Raw genomic sequence first — 16,922 nt, 5'->3', positions numbered from 1 at the left:
AATAACTTAATTAATGAAAGAAATAATCCTTACAATCAAAACATAGTTTGAGCGAACGTATTAGAAAGGTAAAAAACAACAATAATTATAATTAAAATTTTCTGTTTGTGTGTTTCGTTTTTTTTGGTGTTATGAGCTGTGGTGAATGAGCAGTATTTATAGACTTATAAGGAGATCCTAGGGTTGTAGGTAAGTGATTAGCGATAAACTTGTCGAGAAAGTAGATAATATTTTCAAGATCTCACAATTTCAGAATATTTGAATAAGATTTAGAAAGCTTATATGGAATATGCGAGTAATATACCAATGATTTAGAATATGCGATATTGGTTTCCATTTGCTATTAATTATATGATTTCCAGTTTCCATATAATTTAAATCGAATATGTAATTAAGATATTCTAGTTTCTATAATTTTAAAATATTGAATGTTGTTTGATTTGTTTAATTAGCATTGAGGATCGAAATAATTTTGGGAACAAAGATATAGAAAGATTATCCCGAGATTTGTTTTATTCGATTTTTTTAATGTTTTAATCACAATAACATTCTTTGTAAATAACTTTAAACTTAAAGTATTTCTTTGCTAAAACTGCTGTGAAAATGTTAATATAGATTATTTAAGAATTGAACTCCTAGTTGGTATTGACGAAGTTCGAAAGTGGAGATTTTTGTGATCTTGACGTAACTTCTTGTGCTCTGCCCACACAAAGGTGAAAGATCGTTTCTCCACTACTTATCTGGACTTAGCACATTTGCTGTTTGTCAATTTGCCAACACAATTGTAACGCAAAATTTACAGCAAAAGAAACATGTGGAAAGGAAAGAGAAACTTGAATTGCGAAATTAGTCAATGGCTGGAGAAAAATGACAGAGAAATTTCTTTTAATTAATAAAAAGTTGGCTTTTCACCGTTATAAAAATAGTACTACCAAAAAGAGCTATTGATTTCTATTATGGTTGTGACGAACGCATTTATAGCCAAAAGACATGGTCAATGAATTTGTACACAATCTCTTTCGGAGGTGAAAGCAACGTTTGTGACGAACTAACCATCTTGTTTTGCTTAATCAAGAAGGAAACATACTACTAGTATTAAATTATAGCAATAGCTTGTATGTTATTTTTTGTTCCGTAGTGAACTAATTACAACTCCAAAAAGTTAAAAGAAACTAAAAAAGCAAAACAAAACAACCCTCAAAATAATTAATATTTGCAAGATAACAGTCAAACTATTGAAAATTGCTAAAACATACACTATAGTCTGAGGGTTGTTTTGTAAACTATCCATAGTTTGGGGTCACTTTACAAGCTTTTATTAGTATGGAGAGATACAGTATTTGGCTATTTGCAATCTTTTCGCCGAGCTTTTAAATATGTACAAGTGGAGTGAACTAAAGGACCAAAAGAAAAGGAGAAAAAAAAAAAAAAAACGTAATCGGTAAGCAAAATCAGATCTTGCTCGACGACCCTATGGGATTACTGTCCAACCAAATCTCCAGAGATGATCTGAAAGCAGGAGATCACATCTACTCTTGGCGTAACGCTTATATCTACTCTCATCACGGTTCGCTTTCCATCTCTTTCTCTCTATATATGTATATTAGATCCATTCATTACATTAGTTAACTTCTGGGGTTTATCAAAGATTCCAGTTTTTGGGTTTCTTTCATAACACAATTTCGTGGAAATGTATGTTAGATTCGTTGCATTTTACAGCCTTTTTTTTTTTTTTTTTTTTTCTGGGTTTATCAAAAGATTCCAAATTTTGGGTTTTTTTTTTGTTTGTTTGTTTGTTCATAAACACGATTTTACTCTGTTTACAATATCGCAGGAATCTATGTAGGCGATGAGAAGGTGATACATTTCACTCGTGGAGGTGGTCTCGAAACCGGAACAGGGACTTTCCTGGACAACTTCATCACTAGCTCAGTTCCGAATCATGGAGGAGGCAACAACCCTTGTCCTAAGTGTGGAGATCAATCCAAACTCGACGGTGTAATCTCTTCTTGCCTTGATTGCTTTCTCGCCGGAGGAAACCTTTATCTCTTCGAGTACGGTGTCTCTCCAGCTTTCTTTATCGCAAAGCAACGGGGAGGTACTTGCACGACTGCAACTTCAGATCCTTGTGATGACGTCGTTTCCCGTGCTGAGTTCCTCTTATTGCGAAACCGGTTTGGTGCTTACAACCTGTTTGAGAACAATTGTGAAGATTTTGCTACCTATTGCAAAACTGGTTTGGTTGTCATGTTAAAGATCAAGCTTGGAAGTAGTGGTCAAGCCAATTCCGCGTCTGTAGCAGGCGATGCTGTTTCTTGGGCGATTGGTCTTTTTGGGATGGTGAAGTCTGGTAGAACAGCTTCGGTGGTTTCTTCAACACTTGGATATGTAGTTACAGGTTTTGGTGGTGTGGTGTTGGTAGGGACTGTAGGGTATGGTAAGTACTGTTTTGATCGCCTGCGTTCCGACATTGGTATGAGATCCGATGCTACTAAGGTTCCTGTGGAAAGACTCGTTTCCATCATTGAAGTCATGGAAGGCAGATCTACTGATGTCATGGAAGGCAGATCTATGGAAGTCATGGAAGGCAGCTTGGAGGACAACAAGAAGTCTAGTTAGTTATTTGATGACTAACAGTTGAGTGAGAGGGAGGATCGTGCTTTCTCTGCTTTGTTTGTATTGTGAAAACTGTATTTTAACTATTAGTCAAGTGGAAAAATACAGTTTAATAACATGATTTTTCCAAGAACTGTACTCTTGTAGACTCAGATAAAATTGAATTCCAACCAAAATTATCTCGGTACTCTGCAATTTTTTGCTTTATGATGCTTCGGAGGATAGATGAAAACGATTACAATACTGTGATTAGTGAGCAAAATGCCAAAATCCATTTCACATGCGATCCATTTCAAGAGCTCTTTCTTTCAAATTACATTGCTAATGCCCGTGTCCTATTTGTCATATTGCCTACACGAATAAATTTGGTTTTGCTATGGCATTTGCATCAGACAGGAATTACGCTTTGCTCCAATGACTTTTCTTAATCTTCTGTTTCCAAAACCTTCTTAGTGCTACAAAGAGCTGTTGATTTTATGTTTAATTTTCATTACACCAAAAGAACATCCCAAATTTACACCAGACAAGTTCAGAGTCAGACTATAATCTACAACTATGCATTTTGCACTGAGGAGATTAAGATCTTACGGTCGAGATGTTGCTACTGAGAATAATAAGGTGGGTGGTATTGAGGCGGCAACACAAATCCAGTTTGTTGAGCATAGTAAAGAGATTGAGGAGTTGCAGCTGAACCAAAGTGCCCAACAACACCATTAAATGCTGGGGTCATAAGACCATAAGGGTTTAACTGTAAGCCATGATGACCATGCTCATGCATAAGAAGAGCTTCTGGTCTAGAAAGTAGCTGCTGACTCGTAACTGGAACTTGTGTCACATTGCAGTCTCGATCCCGCTTTTTCCCCTTTTGCTGTGACTCTTTCTGAGGAGGATTAGTGGTGTTGCGTTTCCTCAGTGCCTTGCATTTCTCCAGCTCCTCTACACGTTCCTCGACTTTCTCCTGAGTAAACTCGGATTCAATGTTTTGATCTTTGATGATTTTGATCGCTGCTTTCAATGCACTGACTTCTTTATCGATGGCTTCGTTCTGTGACTTGAGAGAGTAGTTATCTTCCTTACAAACTCTGAGAGCAGCTTCTCTCGCATCCTTAATGTGAGATTTCAAAACAGGGATTGGCTCGAATTCATCAGTCATCCCACACTCATACATGAATCTAACTGCAAAGATTGGTTTACCAGAATCCAAGAGCCTCCTGATTAGTAATCCAACTCTTCCGCTACCTAAATCAATCTTGTTACACACCTTAGTAGCTTGCTTGTACTTAGCGACCATGAAAACGTAATCAGAAAGCACCTCAGAGTCAAACTCAGATCCTAATTCGAAAGCTGCGAGTAAATGCAAAAACACTAACGCCTCCAAAGGCTTTGCACCTATCTTCGTTTTCAAATCGTAGGCCAGTTTCTTAGCTCTCTTTCTCGTATCAACCGCGATACTCGCATTGATCTCAATCAAAGCTTCCATTAAAAAAACGTAAACTCTCCTTACATCGAATGGTTTCCCCGATGACGACGACGATGGAGTGTGGTTCTGCTTCGAACCTTCGATCGCGTCGAGCACCATTGACGCCGGATTCGGAGAGTAGCGAATCGCAGCAGAAAGCTCGGGATTCATAGGAGCATCATCATCCCAACGACGGATCAAATACTTGGTCAAACCAATTCCGTCGTTATTCTCACACAACGTTCTCAACTCCGGCTCAACAACGGGTTGTTCCTCCGGCGATGTTTCTGCATCAGAAGTTTTGAGTTTAGACGAATCATCTTCCACAGGAGCTGCTATAGATTGGAGGAGACGGAATCGGTTAGAGAGGGAGGATTGGAGAGAGGAGAAGTGGGAGTCGATCTCAGACCAGGAAAGGGAGAAAGAGGGTGAAAGGATAGATCGGTGTAACTGAAGATCGTCGAAAGCTTTCTTTAACTGTTCCTTCTTCTCATCAATCTGATTTATCGCGGCGGAGATAGTCTCAGTCGCCGTCATTGTTTGAACCCTAAGATTTTTTTTTTTAATTGCTTTCTCCGGCGATTCTATATACATAAAGAGTTGACATGATCGGTTCGGTATTAATTTAATAAAATTAAAACCGATTTGTTGTTTACTTGAATAAGTTCGGTTTATATCGGTATATAAAATTTTTAATGGGTAATAGCCTAATAGGATAATTCAATTTCGGTTCGATTCGGTTTAGAAGCGACCTTTATTAATAATTAAAAGACAAAAAACGAGACGACCACACAACACCAGTGCTAGTCTCTTTTGAGTCATCAGCAGCGACCGTGAAGACGATGAAGTCGAAGGGAGGAGATTAGCGAATTTGAGAGAGAAACCCTAATCTCTTAGTTCAGTCCCATTTTCACCGGCGCGAGCCATAGTTGAATCATGTCTTGGTTTCCTGTAGAATCAGATCCTGGTATATTTTTCTCCCCTCCAATTTGGGGGGTTTTTTTTTTGGTAAATGTTCATATATTGAATTGGATTTATAAAGGTGATGATTTCGGAAACAAAGCTCGTTTTTTTTTTCTTATTGATTGTGATTATTATGGAGCTGTAAAAGGGTAGAAGATAATGTTTTGGTTGTAACTTGTAAGCAACATTAGAGAACACAACAATGTTGCTTAGTGTGTGTGTGTGTGTGGTTGTTCTTAATATTCATTCATTTCCCGTATTATATGTTTAGGTGTGTTCACTGAGATTATACAACAAATGCAAGTGAAAGGTGTGCAGGTTGAGGAATTGTATTCTTTGGACATTAACTCTCTTGATGAAATAAGGTAGTTACTAGCTCCACTAGTTACTCTTTCGTCTTTCTTGTTTCGAAAATGTAACTCATACAACTGAGGTTCACTTGCAGACCTGTATATGGATTGATATTGCTTTACAAGTGGCGTCCAGAGGAAAAGGATAGTCGTGTTGTCATCATGGAACCAAACCCGAATTTCTTCTTTGCAAGCCAGGTCACTCTCACTGTCACATTAGATGATTTTCTGACTTATGGGAGAATTATTATAATCGTAATTTGCAAAATCATATAACCATTTTCTTAAAACTATGCATCTCTTTGCAGATAATCAACAATGCTTGTGCGACGCAAGCGATGTTATCGGTTCTCTTGAACTCTTCGAGTATTGATATCGGCTCAGAACTATCAGAACTGAAAAAATTCGCCAAAGAATTTCCACCTGAACTGAAAGGTTTAGCCATCAACAACAATGAGGCGATACGTGCAGCTCACAACACATTTGCCAGGCCCGACCCAACTTCCACCATGGAAGAAGATGAATTAGCTGCTGCCAGAAATGTAGAAGAAGATGATGATGTGTATCATTACATCAGCTACTTACCTGTCGATGGTATCTTGTATGAGCTCGATGGTCTTAAAGAAGGACCCATTAGTCTTGGACAGTGTCTTGGTGAGCCAGAAGGAATCGAGTGGCTCAGAATGGTCCAACCTGTGGTACAAGAGAGGATTGACAGGTATTCGCAGAATGAAATTCGGTTTAGTCTCTTAGCTGTAGTTAAGAACAGGAAAGAGCTGTATGTAGCTGAACTGAAAGAGTACCAAAGAGAGCGAGAGAGGATTCTGCAGCAGTTAGGTGGTTTGCAAGCTGATAAATACGCTGAGAAAAGCAGTTATGAGGCTCTCGATAGATCTCTTTCGGAAGTCAATATCGGGATAGAGACTGTTTCGCAGAAGATTGTAATGGAGGAGGAGAAGTCTAAGAACTGGAAGAAAGAGAACATGAGAAGGAAACACAACTATGTCCCTTTCCTCTTCAATTTCCTCAAGATTCTTGCTGACAAGAAGAAGCTGAAACCTCTCATTGATAAGGCTAACCGTGATCCCTAATTCTGCTTTGATTAACTTGATGTATTAGCGATCTGAATGCCTCTGCGGATTTTGTTGATGGAAATCAGATGGTTGGTTATTATATGTAGCAGAACTTTAACTTGATGGAAATCAGATGGGTTATATATGTAGCAAAACTTTAACTAATTTCTCTGGTCACTCAATCAATGTGCAAGGCTTGTTCTGAGGATTTTGCTGAACCAAATCTTTTTTTTGTTTACTTAATTACATGTTCCTTATAAAAGAAGCATATAAGAAACAATAAATCAAAACCTATTACAAAACATGTTCTCTTCGTTTTTTGTAAAACTTGTATAGCAAAGAAGATATCTCTAGTCTTAAGGTTCATGTCTCAAATCAGCTTCCTTCGTATCTTCTGTATGAATCATAAACCGACCGCAGAAATTCGGGTTGAAAACGACGGTTTAGTCTCAAAACTGGTGAATAATCATCATCACTCGGATCTGGTGTTTGTGAAAGAAGAGAGTAAACCGGCAGCTTGAGCCGGCAGTATATCGCCAAATGTTGACATAGCGGCTGCTGATCTGTCCTTGAATATTCCCACTTGTCCATCGGTTAATATTGATCCCAGCTTGAATGTGCTTCCCTGAAAAACAATTTGTACATGGTCTAAGATACTAAACCAGATTACAACATTGTAGCCATTAGTTAACCAAACACCAAAACCTTACCTGCATGAAAGACTTGAAAGCCCCGCCGAAATTGGAATCTTCTTCCAAATCACTTGTTTGAGATTGCTCGATGTTTGTAAATGCCTTCCATGAGTTTCTTGACGAAGCATCATTTGATGTAACAGGAACAGAGACCTTATTTGTACTTCTAGAAGACAGAGCTGGAGCGCTGCATTGACACGATACGAAGACTTCTGATATCAGAAACTAGTTTTCCCAAATTTTACAATACCTACAAACAATGTTATTAGATGTAGAAGACGAAAATCTAACCTTATGGGAAGGTATTTGAAGCGAGGAACTGTGGAACATGGCATGATATTTGATTCTGAATTAGTTGGTAGTTTCTGCGCAGTATCTGTGTACATTCGGTTTAGTTGCACAAAGAAACCAAAGAGTACAGCATGGCGCAGGTACGACTGTTTTTCGTTCTCCCAAAGATAAGGCTCGTACCTTTTTAGATATTCAAAAGACTAGAATCAGAGAGTGACTGAGACAGTAAACAACAAGACGATATTCCCAGGCCAGGAGCTTCTTAGAACAGCCAAAATAGTAAAGATAATATATGACATAGGTAAAGATTAGGGATGAGATTTCTTACGTGAGCCAGTCTATGGGATCCAACTTTTGGGTTAGTTGGGAGGTCACTCCATCAATTCGACCTCTATTGACTGACTTTGTTTTCTGTTGGTCCTGCTTTCGCCTGTAAGCTGATCTAGTAATTGTGCTCTTTGGTGTCTCCATATTGGTACTTGTATCACTCCCAGAAAGAACGTCAGATGCAAATCTCAAATCCAGCAAAATTTGTAAAACTCCTTTCTCTGAAATTTGGGGTTTGTTGGCCTCCCTGGCAGATAAGAAATCCTCATAAATAATGGTGATCTGCATTGTACAATGGAAGGTTTAAAAAATTATTCTTATAGGCAATCACTAGCTTGGTTATGTTTACCGATGAAAGTGAAAAAGTGTGAATATGAAACAAAATCTATCAAACAGCTATGAACATTTTGAAGAGAAAACCTTTTCTTGCCAGTAATATCTCTGTCGTAAATGGAAAAAAAAAAGAAGAAGTAATCAGAGACGACGCACCTTCTCCAACAGGCTTGAAGCAAATTTTTGCAAAATTGACTTATCCAGTACGTGACCTCCTATTCGATGAATTTCTTCTGATGCCCGACAAAGAAATGAAATCATATAGAGCGAAGGCAAGGATGGAAGTGATATCTTCAACTCAGACTGACTCTCGTCCTGCTCTTGCTTCACTATTGTCTCCTCCCATCCCTATATCATTCTTAAAAGATGAGCAAATACACTACAAAATTAACCTTGCATATGACTATTGAAATGCTAGGAAGTATAAACTTTTGAAATGCAGGAGGAAGTATAAACTATTGCATTACAACTTCAAAGAATCAGAATAGTTCAGAATTATTTCCACCAAAAACAAAGAATTTGAACATAGGACATAAGCAAATTAACTACCTCTGTCGATTTTGTCAGCTCTTTCTAAATCGATCCAGAAGAGACAGCTAAGCAGAATGAATTAAAAGACAAAGGAAATGCAGACAAAGGATAAAGATCATTTGTAGTTACCCTTAAAGGAGTTGTAGCAGACAATCCATCGTCACTCCTAAGATCACGCAAGAGAATAGCTGAAAGCTCATCAGATAACCACTGTATCCACAATGTATGAGCCTTGATGCACAGATCTCGCATTGTTTTATTAAGCTCTTCAAATTTTGGACTTGTCTTCTCTTCCGCTCCAAGTAATGCAGCAACAGCTAATGAAGTCTGCCTTCTAAGATCGGTATGCAATTGCTTTCCAGGGCTGTCAGCAGTGACTGTAGTATTCGAGCCAAATCTTGGTTGCTTCAACAAGGATGACAACTTATCAGAAACTGCAGTCATAGTTTCTCTACACCACAATCTTGGAGAACCAAGAATCAACGGAACATGTTTTGAGTGGTTCAAAAATGCAAACAAAAGGCGTCCCATAAATAGTGATTTCTCAATTATTATAGGAGGTGGAATTGCTTCACTGTCCTTGTTTTCTTTCTTTGCGGCAGCACAGAGAAATTCAAGTTCTTTATCTACATCTGCAAGAAGTGCTGAAACACTATCATAACACTTATTCTGCACGTATGGGGCAAGATCCTTTAACCTTGGACCTGCCTTTTCTGACTCGAAGAAGCTTAGGAGGTCTTCCAAAACACTCTGGCAGCGCCTATCAACTGCATCTCTCATTTGGCTAACTTCAGGACCAAAGTACGCAGTTAGACAACCTTGGAAGTCGCTTTCTTCAGGGGATGACTTATTTCCGGAAATAAGACCAACTTTCTTTGCATTAGGCTCAATGAACCAGACACCACCACCTGTAGAAGGTCTGTTTAAGTATGCTTGGAAGTTGATCTTCTCACCAGTAATCTCGCTATAAGCATGAACCGAATCTGCTACATTGACGGCTTTAGCCAAATCCTCAAATCTGGAGTCGATAATAGATTTCATTCTTTCCACAAAGGCCTTCTCAAAGATTTCATCCCATAGGTTCAAATCATCCGCCAGAACAAGCTCTCGGATTCTATTCCATGGCAGCTCTACCTCAGACCCGAAAACACTTTTAAGCCAATCCAAACTACCCCTCAAGACATCTTTGTTATCCATGGTCTCCCTTATCAACTTTTCGGCTGATCCAAGCTCTGCGCCAGTAACTATAGCTTCAATCAAATGCTTCCCACTAACCTTACCAACAATCTGTCCACCGCATTCCCTCAACCAAGTCAGACAAGCCTTAGAAACGTCATTTTTATCAAGGATGACCATGACGGATTCCAGCTTATCTCTGAAGGATTTCCACAACCCAACCTCCTCCTCTGGATTCGGAATTCCACCAAACAGCTGAGAAGCTGGAGGGGTACTCAAGATTGTTTTATAAAATAGAGGCATATCAGTCAAGGCCTGCAAGAAGAGTTCCCCAACTTGTCCTACTGTAACCTGAATCACACTTAACACATCACAAAACACTGAAACAACCTCACCAGCATCCTCACCAGTACAAGCATTCAACTTTTGCAGAATCCAAGTCTTCCTCGAGTCTAGAAACAACTCAAGCACTTGCTCCGGATCAAGCTCATCAACCACCGAAACGGCAGTTAAAGCGTCGACATAAGCTCCCAGCCCTAAACCTGGATCCAGAAGCCGCTCATGGCTTCTCTGCGAAATCTGAGCCTTAAAACTCTCTACTATCTGCCATTGGTGTTCTAACAGTGGAAAATTCGCCAACAGCTTACTCTGATCAACCTCAGGTGCATCACCACCGCCACATCCCTCCAACTTAACCAGTCTCTGCTGCACATGCTGAGCACGCATGTACCTCCCAGCAGCCTCTAGAAACATCGACTCGTCAAGGCATCCCCAAATATTCTCAGGCGTATCAACCAGATACTTAACACGACAAGCGATCCCATAGACATTGACTCGGAACGGGTTGGGGCTAGCGAGCTTAGGAGTTTCCGCAACAGAAGAGGATGAAAGCGATCGAATGTTACCGTGGATCGAAGAAATATTGGCCGAGATCGACTCACAGAGCGACTTCATATGCACAATCGAGTCAGCTGAGTCGATTAGATCACGGTACCTAGTCCCCACAAGTTGCCGAAGCTCCTCTTTCTTATCCTCGATGTTCTTCCTAGTCGCCGACTCCACATTTCGAATCTCTGACATTGGCTTCGTACGAAATAGAGACTCAGCATCTCGTTGTCCACCTCCGCTACTTCCGGCGGCGGGACGGTATTCTCCGGTGGAAGCCGATGACATTCTCATGGTTTCTCGAGCGTGCCTCTTCGTGTCTGTTCTCTCGAGTAGTCAATACATCATAGCTTCCACTCTACTGAAGAAGAAGAAGAAGAAGAAGAAGAAGAGAGAGACAACAACACAGATCTGATCTCGGATCTGGGAAAGCTTTGCCTCAGATTCACAAGTAGAATCCCCTCTGAACGAATTAAGATCTATTTTTTTTTTAGTTTCTGCCATTGTTGCGAAGAAAGACGACGAGAAACTTAAACGTTTTTCTGAATATTACAATTTTGCCCCTGTTTTTTTTGGTTCGCTAGAGAAGGATTCTAATCAAAATCAAACCGGTCCGGTCCGGTACGGTACGGTTATAAATTAATTGGTTCAATTAAAGATCGATGTCGATGGTATGCAAAACTCTTAAACTCATGTCTCCACGATTCGATTAAACCCCTTCCTTGCCACCAAATTTATACAAGTCTTTGAAAAGCTACAAACAGTGGTGGTTTACATTTGAGAAAAGCATTCAAGCTAATTACCGAAACAAACGTGATTATTATTTATTTAGTTCTCTAAATACGTCCTCCTAAAACAACTCCAAACGCCATGACTCCTGAGGAACCATTGGAGCTTGATGCAAGTCCTCTGCACAAGAAGATCCATCCATTGATATATAACTCGATGGAGATGCAAAACGACAAACAATGCATAATGCATCTTTGATTGTTAAAAAAAGATTAGTCACCTTTGGAACTACAAAGGAAGAGAGTATCCACGAAGATAAGTCGAATCCACTCCAGATTCTCTTACCAATGCCACTCTTCCTGTCCGGGCCACCTTCCATTCATAAAAAAAAAACACAAACCATAAGCATCGCCAAATCAAGTTTCAAACGCAGAAGCGATTGTGTCTGTGAAGAGATGAGAGAAGAAGCTTTGTTTAGTTACCTCACAGATTCCATACACCTCCAACTGAGTTTGTAGTGCAGCCATTTTTCTGAGATCTCCCGCAACCTGCAAATCGATGATTACATAAGCTACTAGATCAGAAAATTCAGAAAGGTTTCAGCTTTTTCTTGTAATTTTTTAGGGAGATATGATATTAGCACCTCAAGAGTGATAGTATGATCAGAGACATCAATGGCCTTAGCACGGAAAACATGAGCAATATCTAGAATATCTCTCCTTGTAGAAGTATGAGCTGCTACTTTGATGAGCATCAGTTCTCGCTCCGCAAATGGCATGTGGGTAATATTTTGGACCTAGAATACTCAATCAAAGGGAAACTTTACTAGACCTATAAAATGAACACCTAACTACTATGGTTTTGAACCATTTGCTCACCTCGTGAAGATCAATCAACTTCTCAAGCTGCCTAACCAATTTGTCTATATGATCATCAGTTCCGGGGATAACTGTCGTAATCCGAGATAAGCCTTCTTTCTCAGCAGGACCAACAGCTAGACTCTAGAGCAATAAAAATGACAACTTTCTAATACTCTTGGCAGAAAATAGGAGAGCAAGTATGTATTCACATAATTAAAAGCAAGCATATGTGTATAATAACCTGGATGTTATAACCCCTCCTAGAGATAGCTCCGGTTATTAGATTAAGAACTCCGGGTGCGTTCGCTACAAGTATAGATAACGTGTGGGACCGGTTTCCACTCGACTGCAATAAGTCAAAACAGTTTTATCTTTTCATTTTGACATCCAGTTTCTCAGAATGTTTTGGATCAACAAGAAAGTTACATAGAAGGAATGCAGTAACCAAGAAATGTATATTACATCTTCTTCGTATACCATTCCCCAATGAGCGTCAAGGACCGGTTTGAAATCATCATAGGGTTCCACTGGATAAACGTCACCCTAAAATAAAGCATTAGCTGATCTTGATCAATCGAGTGGCGCTTAGATATGTACAGGGAGAAATAAATTAGCTAATTTATCCTATACCCCCGATGATGCATTGCCATTTCCAGTCATTGCTAGCTTTGTTTTCTCTGTAACAGTCTCATGAGGCGGTTCCTTCAAATGAAGTGAGCATGATGCCGCTGAAAATCTCCAAAACGGAGCGGTTTCTCCCATCTTTTCCCGTCTCAGAGCAATCTAGAGGTAAACAGTAGTATACAACAGCAGTTAGGAATGAAAAAGTTCTTGAATTTAATCATTATAGTCACTAAAACAAAGAATTAACTAAATGGGAAAGTTGATCTTTCACATTGAGATCAATTGGATTCATGAGATTTAAGCTGTGAACAAGTCATCTAAAAGCTAAACTGGGAGTTCCATGAGACATTGGCTCTGCTGTTAGAGTATCCTGAAACTTACCGAAGGACCTTCTGAGTCTTCCATGTGTGACATAATAGACAAAATAAATAAATAAAGGCTACAAGTGGCTACAAGTATGATACATGTGAGTCCAACCGTTCAAACAAACTTTTTCAAGACATATGTATGACATTTAGTGTCAGATGTTGTTGACAATTAAGAAGGAATGGAGCAAAAAATGGTGGCTTTTGAGTTTTTGACATTAAAGATTACCTTCCCTGTTCTCGCGATTTCTTTTATTCCAAACTTCTCTAAGTTTCTCTCAAGTGCAACCATTTTTCCTGGGTCTCCAGTTACCTAAGAAATGAAAAATTGGACTTATTAGAACCATAACGAGCATATGATCAAAGTACCTATAAAATGAAGAAAAGGTCTTACCTCAATCGTTAGAGAGTGCTCCGAGGTATCCACGATTTTTGCTCTAAAGATATCCATCAACCACATGATCTGTAGTACATGAAAATTTCACTAGAAACCTTTTTATAACATAGCCTGATCTACATCCTTGAGATTTGGCGAAATCGCCTAATCGTAAGAAGAAGAAATCTCCTTATTGTGACTCCATTCAAAACATGGAAGGAAACCTCTTCTCATCTATATCCTTGTGATTTTAATGTGATGTGACTAATCATCAGAGACTGAAGACTCTTTACCATGACTCAATTAATCATAAAGAATAAAAGCTTCATTTCATCCATATATCCTTAACGTTTTTCAATGTGACTGCATTAATATAGTACCCAATAAAACAACCTCTGACCATCCACCCAATTTTTAGAATTAAGTTCGAGTGTAGTTACTTCTTGCAAAACTATTCTTTACCTCTGAACGGGTGCTTGGATCAGCATTAAGTTTAATGAGCATTAGTTCACGTTCTACATGCGGCTCCTTGGAGATATCTTCCACCTGAGCAAACCATAATGAGTGCAAGATTAGAGTCATAAAATACTATAGACATCTCCTATTGCGTGCCTAAGATCAAAGAAACAGTTAACCAAAAGCAGCAAATAATAAAGTTAAAAGAGAACAACATGAAAACCTTGATGACATTGACGATTTTGTTAAGCTGTTCTACAACTTGTTGCAGGACTTTGTCTGTCCCAAGAACAACTATAGTAAAGAGAGCCTTGTCTTCATTCAAGGCCACGGCAAGGGACTCAATATTATATCCCCTTCTAGCAAACACACCAGCTATCCGGTTTATTATACCGCTCTCATCACCCACAAACACCGAGATGGTATGCCTCCTTACTCTGAACAAAAAAATTCATACAATTCAAAGTCATGATCAAGAACAAAAACTATCTGATCCACACCTAATTTACTAAAGGGAAGATCTACACTAATACTGATAAAGCAAAGCTTGAAACTTTTATAACCAACATTGCTTTACAGACCATGCCAAAAGAGAAACAGAACACTAATAAACAACAACACTTTAATCAATTGTAGAAATTGGAGAGGGAGGAAGAGAAAAAGATTAACTTTTTTCTAAACCCAATTCACGAAATCAACAAAAAAAAAAGCTTTTTGTCACTTCTTATGACTGAAACGAACCTATCACAAGCTCTGGGAGCTAAAGACTGAGCAGTGGTGATGGCTTTATCGGTGGAAGCAGAGGATAGAACAGTGGCATTCCTCATCTTTCTCCCATCGATGATCTGAGTTACTCTGACTGAGTTCGGGGTTTTTGCCGGAAAGCCATAAACTTTGCTCTGGTTCTGGAAGTGAACACGAGATGGGTACAATGAAGCAGCCGTAGCCGTAGCCGTCGCCGCCGCCGCCATTGCTGGGGGAGAGTAAGAGTGCTGGGAGGCGGAAGACAGGGAGAATGAAGAGAGAAAGAGTGTGGAACTTTGGGGGTTAAAAAAAAAGGGCACCTTTGGTTGGCTGCGAGTGGAGAAAGATCTTGTTGTGTAGGACAAAACTATTTAAACGTTTTTTAATATTTAATTTTTTTACTTAGTCATTGTGTTTTTTATTTTATTTATTATCGTTTAGTAGTCTTTGTTTACACGTACGTATTTGCTAAAATATCGCAAGGCTTTTGTTTATGCTACTTGTGTATGTAGTCTTTGTTTTAATTATTGACAAAATAATCGGATACAATTCCTATTTTGGAAATCTGGTCTTTTGAATAATACTAATTATATTAAAAAATAGGATTAAGAGCAAATGAATGGTCTTTTTATTTTTTGGCAGCAACAAGTTGTGTCTTGTATACCTACTTATGCCATCATCACACATAGTTTACATGAATCATAATTACTCATATAGTCATATATCCAACATAACATAAGCAATTGTTTGCCACATAAAAACTGTATAAAAAATTTTCAAAAGTTATTAGTGTTTTTATTGAGTTTAGTACAGTAGTATTTTTCATTTCTATGTACCTCGAGCTTTTACACAAGTTTTACATTGTGTTTTATACTGGTTTTGTTCCAAATTAAAAAAAAAAAAAAAAAAAAAAAAAAAAAAAAAACAGATGTTATACTCAAAATTTCAAAACTTAATAGTTTTTTTTCTTCATTAAACTTAATAGTTTTTTTATACACATATGAGTAGCAAAGTTTATTACGAATTTCTAACTCGTTGCTTTTCTAATGTTGACGGACGTATTACTTGCACCCACCCACATGGTTTCACTATTACTTGCACAGTTGCACCCACACACATGGTTTCACTATTATTTGCACTCACACACATGGTTCATGGTTGCACCCACACACATGGTTCATGGTTGCACCCACACACATGGTTTCAGTACGTATTACAATAAAGAACTTATACGTGCATTGTCGTTTTCATACTACGAAACTTTCGATCACTATATAGTTTTGTCTGTGATTAAGGGTCAATTTGGAAATAAAAATATGGATGCAAACTTACTTTATGTTGCATTAATTAGCTAAATCATCTAAAAAGGGGTGGAAACATCAGGCTAATCCCTGATGGGGTTCATTTGTAAGTCACTCATCAGAACTTTCATATATTGATTGATTGCCACTTTTTTTATCTGTGAAGAAATATTATAAAGTGTTTCGGGCCACAAACTTGGATTTGTTCTTACTGAGGACAATATCGTGGAGGTAGAGCTGTAAAAGGCTTGCTTCTGGCTGCTAGTTCTCGTGTCACATTCTCTTGCTGGTTGGATTCAGCCTTTCAACCGTTTTGGGATGTTTAAGCCTATGGTATGTCATATCTGTATGTCCAATCTAATGTATGCGTTCAGCGTTCTTGAAGTCCTTTTGCTAAAAAGTTTAGGCGTTTGGAAGGGAAATATTTTATGATAAAGTCAGATGATGTATTCTGGTGGGTCCCATTTTCTGTCGGCTTGTACTTTTTTTTATATATAGTTAAAAATCAAACAATCTCATCAGGAAGACAAGATCCTGACCGTCGCGGTCTAACTCATATTTGGGTTCAGAGCCCAAAGAAAAATCAAAGCCCTAATCAGAAGAAAGAAGAGATAGGGTTCGGAGAGGAAGAAGAAGCTAGATTTCCTATTCCTTGATGGGAAATTCAAAAAAAGTCTTTTTAATCATAATTTTATATTTTTAGAGAAAGAAAAGAGAGAGGTGTCAAGCGGGCTCCATGTCCGCGGACCTAGCCCAAATAGTACTTCAGTG

At 38.6% G+C, this 16,922-nt stretch overlaps 5 protein-coding genes across 7 annotated transcripts; 2 read left to right on the top strand and 3 right to left on the bottom strand.

Moving 5' to 3' along the window:
- Positions 1-1,137: 1,137 nt before the first annotated feature.
- Positions 1,138-2,803, top strand: LOC104705923 (protein LEAD-SENSITIVE 1-like). Its single transcript, XM_010422019.2, has 2 exons — positions 1,138-1,567; positions 1,835-2,803. The coding sequence occupies exons 1-2, from the start codon at positions 1,474-1,476 to the stop codon at positions 2,617-2,619; spliced, it is 879 nt and encodes a 292-aa protein (XP_010420321.1). The 5' UTR covers positions 1,138-1,473; the 3' UTR covers positions 2,620-2,803.
- Positions 2,804-3,021: 218 nt separating this feature from the next.
- LOC104705922 (FRIGIDA-like protein 1) lies at positions 3,022-4,676 on the bottom strand. Its single transcript, XM_010422017.3, has one exon. It carries the CDS (start codon positions 4,667-4,669, stop codon positions 3,218-3,220), a length of 1,452 nt encoding a protein of 483 aa, XP_010420319.2. The 5' UTR covers positions 4,670-4,676; the 3' UTR covers positions 3,022-3,217.
- Positions 4,677-4,845: 169 nt separating this feature from the next.
- Positions 4,846-6,669, top strand: LOC104705920 (ubiquitin carboxyl-terminal hydrolase). The gene is made up of 4 exons (XM_010422015.2): positions 4,846-5,042; positions 5,310-5,403; positions 5,484-5,586; positions 5,697-6,669. The coding sequence occupies exons 1-4, from the start codon at positions 5,012-5,014 to the stop codon at positions 6,477-6,479; spliced, it is 1,011 nt and encodes a 336-aa protein (XP_010420317.1). The 5' UTR covers positions 4,846-5,011; the 3' UTR covers positions 6,480-6,669.
- Positions 6,670-11,261, bottom strand: LOC104705921 (conserved oligomeric Golgi complex subunit 1). Of its 2 annotated transcripts, none has more exons than XR_015564771.1 (6): positions 8,765-11,216; positions 8,261-8,452; positions 7,773-8,018; positions 7,445-7,624; positions 7,172-7,340; positions 6,670-7,086 (listed from the first exon to the last, which is right to left on the bottom strand). XR_015564771.1 is itself a non-coding variant. In XM_010422016.3 (6 exons), exons 1-6 carry the CDS (start codon positions 10,988-10,990, stop codon positions 6,934-6,936), a joined length of 3,201 nt encoding a protein of 1,066 aa, XP_010420318.2. In that variant the 5' UTR covers positions 10,991-11,261; the 3' UTR covers positions 6,670-6,933. The 2 variants fall into 2 exon arrangements, 1 of the variants encoding a protein (XP_010420318.2); XM_010422016.3 differs by having other exon boundaries at positions 7,773-8,053; positions 8,765-11,261.
- Positions 11,262-11,400: 139 nt separating this feature from the next.
- LOC104705918 (acetolactate synthase small subunit 2, chloroplastic) lies at positions 11,401-15,573 on the bottom strand. 2 transcript variants are annotated; one of them, XM_087463600.1, is made up of 13 exons: positions 14,848-15,573; positions 14,330-14,543; positions 14,113-14,196; positions 13,669-13,737; positions 13,504-13,587; positions 12,916-13,068; positions 12,712-12,828; positions 12,527-12,631; positions 12,304-12,426; positions 12,069-12,221; positions 11,908-11,973; positions 11,706-11,797; positions 11,401-11,605 (listed from the first exon to the last, which is right to left on the bottom strand). In XM_087463600.1, the coding sequence occupies exons 1-12, from the start codon at positions 15,075-15,077 to the stop codon at positions 11,714-11,716; spliced, it is 1,482 nt and encodes a 493-aa protein (XP_087319726.1). In that variant the 5' UTR covers positions 15,078-15,573; the 3' UTR covers positions 11,401-11,605; positions 11,706-11,713. The 2 variants fall into 2 exon arrangements, with proteins under 2 accessions (XP_087319726.1, XP_087319727.1); XM_087463601.1 differs by having other exon boundaries at positions 12,748-12,828.
- Positions 15,574-16,922: the final 1,349 nt, after the last annotated feature.

The sequence above is a fragment of the Camelina sativa genome, chromosome 8 (genome assembly GCF_030686135.1).
Source record: "Camelina sativa cultivar CO46 ecotype springtype chromosome 8, ASM3068613v1".
In the NCBI taxonomy this organism is placed as follows: Eukaryota; Viridiplantae; Streptophyta; class Magnoliopsida; order Brassicales; family Brassicaceae; genus Camelina; species Camelina sativa.
Note: the sequence above shows the minus strand (reverse complement) of the source record. Positions and strands in the feature narration are given on the sequence as shown.

What these genes read in the sequence shown, in the direction of transcription:
- LOC104705922 (XM_010422017.3), bottom strand. Translation starts at nt 4,669, where the DNA reads ATGTATATAGAATCGCCGGAGAAAGCAATTAAAAAAAAAAATCTTAGG.
- LOC104705920 (XM_010422015.2), top strand. Translation starts at nt 5,012, where the DNA reads ATGTCTTGGTTTCCTGTAGAATCAGATCCTG. An exon ending in AACTCTCTTGATGAAATAAG is followed by an intron (nt 5,404 to 5,483) that starts GTAGTTACTAGC and finishes GTTCACTTGCAG; the next exon opens with ACCTGTATATGGATTGATAT. An exon ending in ATTTCTTCTTTGCAAGCCAG is followed by an intron (nt 5,587 to 5,696) that starts GTCACTCTCACT and finishes ATCTCTTTGCAG; the next exon opens with ATAATCAACAATGCTTGTGC.
- LOC104705918 (XM_087463600.1), bottom strand. Translation starts at nt 15,077, where the DNA reads ATGGCGGCGGCGGCGACGGCTACGGCTACGGCTGCTTCATTGTACCCA. An exon ending in ATGGCAATGCATCATCGGGG is followed by an intron (nt 12,829 to 12,915) that starts GTATAGGATAAA and finishes GCTTTATTTTAG; the next exon opens with GGTGACGTTTATCCAGTGGA. An exon ending in AGGTGTATGGAATCTGTGAG is followed by an intron (nt 11,798 to 11,907) that starts GTAACTAAACAA and finishes TATGAATGGAAG; the next exon opens with GTGGCCCGGACAGGAAGAGT.
- LOC104705923 (XM_010422019.2), top strand. Translation starts at nt 1,474, where the DNA reads ATGGGATTACTGTCCAACCAAATCTCCAGAGATGATCTGAAAGCAGGA. An exon ending in TTATATCTACTCTCATCACG is followed by an intron (nt 1,568 to 1,834) that starts GTTCGCTTTCCA and finishes ACAATATCGCAG; the next exon opens with GAATCTATGTAGGCGATGAG.
- LOC104705921 (XM_010422016.3), bottom strand. Translation starts at nt 10,990, where the DNA reads ATGAGAATGTCATCGGCTTCCACCGGAGAATACCGTCCCGCCGCCGGA. An exon ending in CTTCAAGCCTGTTGGAGAAG is followed by an intron (nt 8,054 to 8,260) that starts GTGCGTCGTCTC and finishes TGTACAATGCAG; the next exon opens with ATCACCATTATTTATGAGGA. An exon ending in CTTTCAAGTCTTTCATGCAG is followed by an intron (nt 7,087 to 7,171) that starts GTAAGGTTTTGG and finishes ATTGTTTTTCAG; the next exon opens with GGAAGCACATTCAAGCTGGG.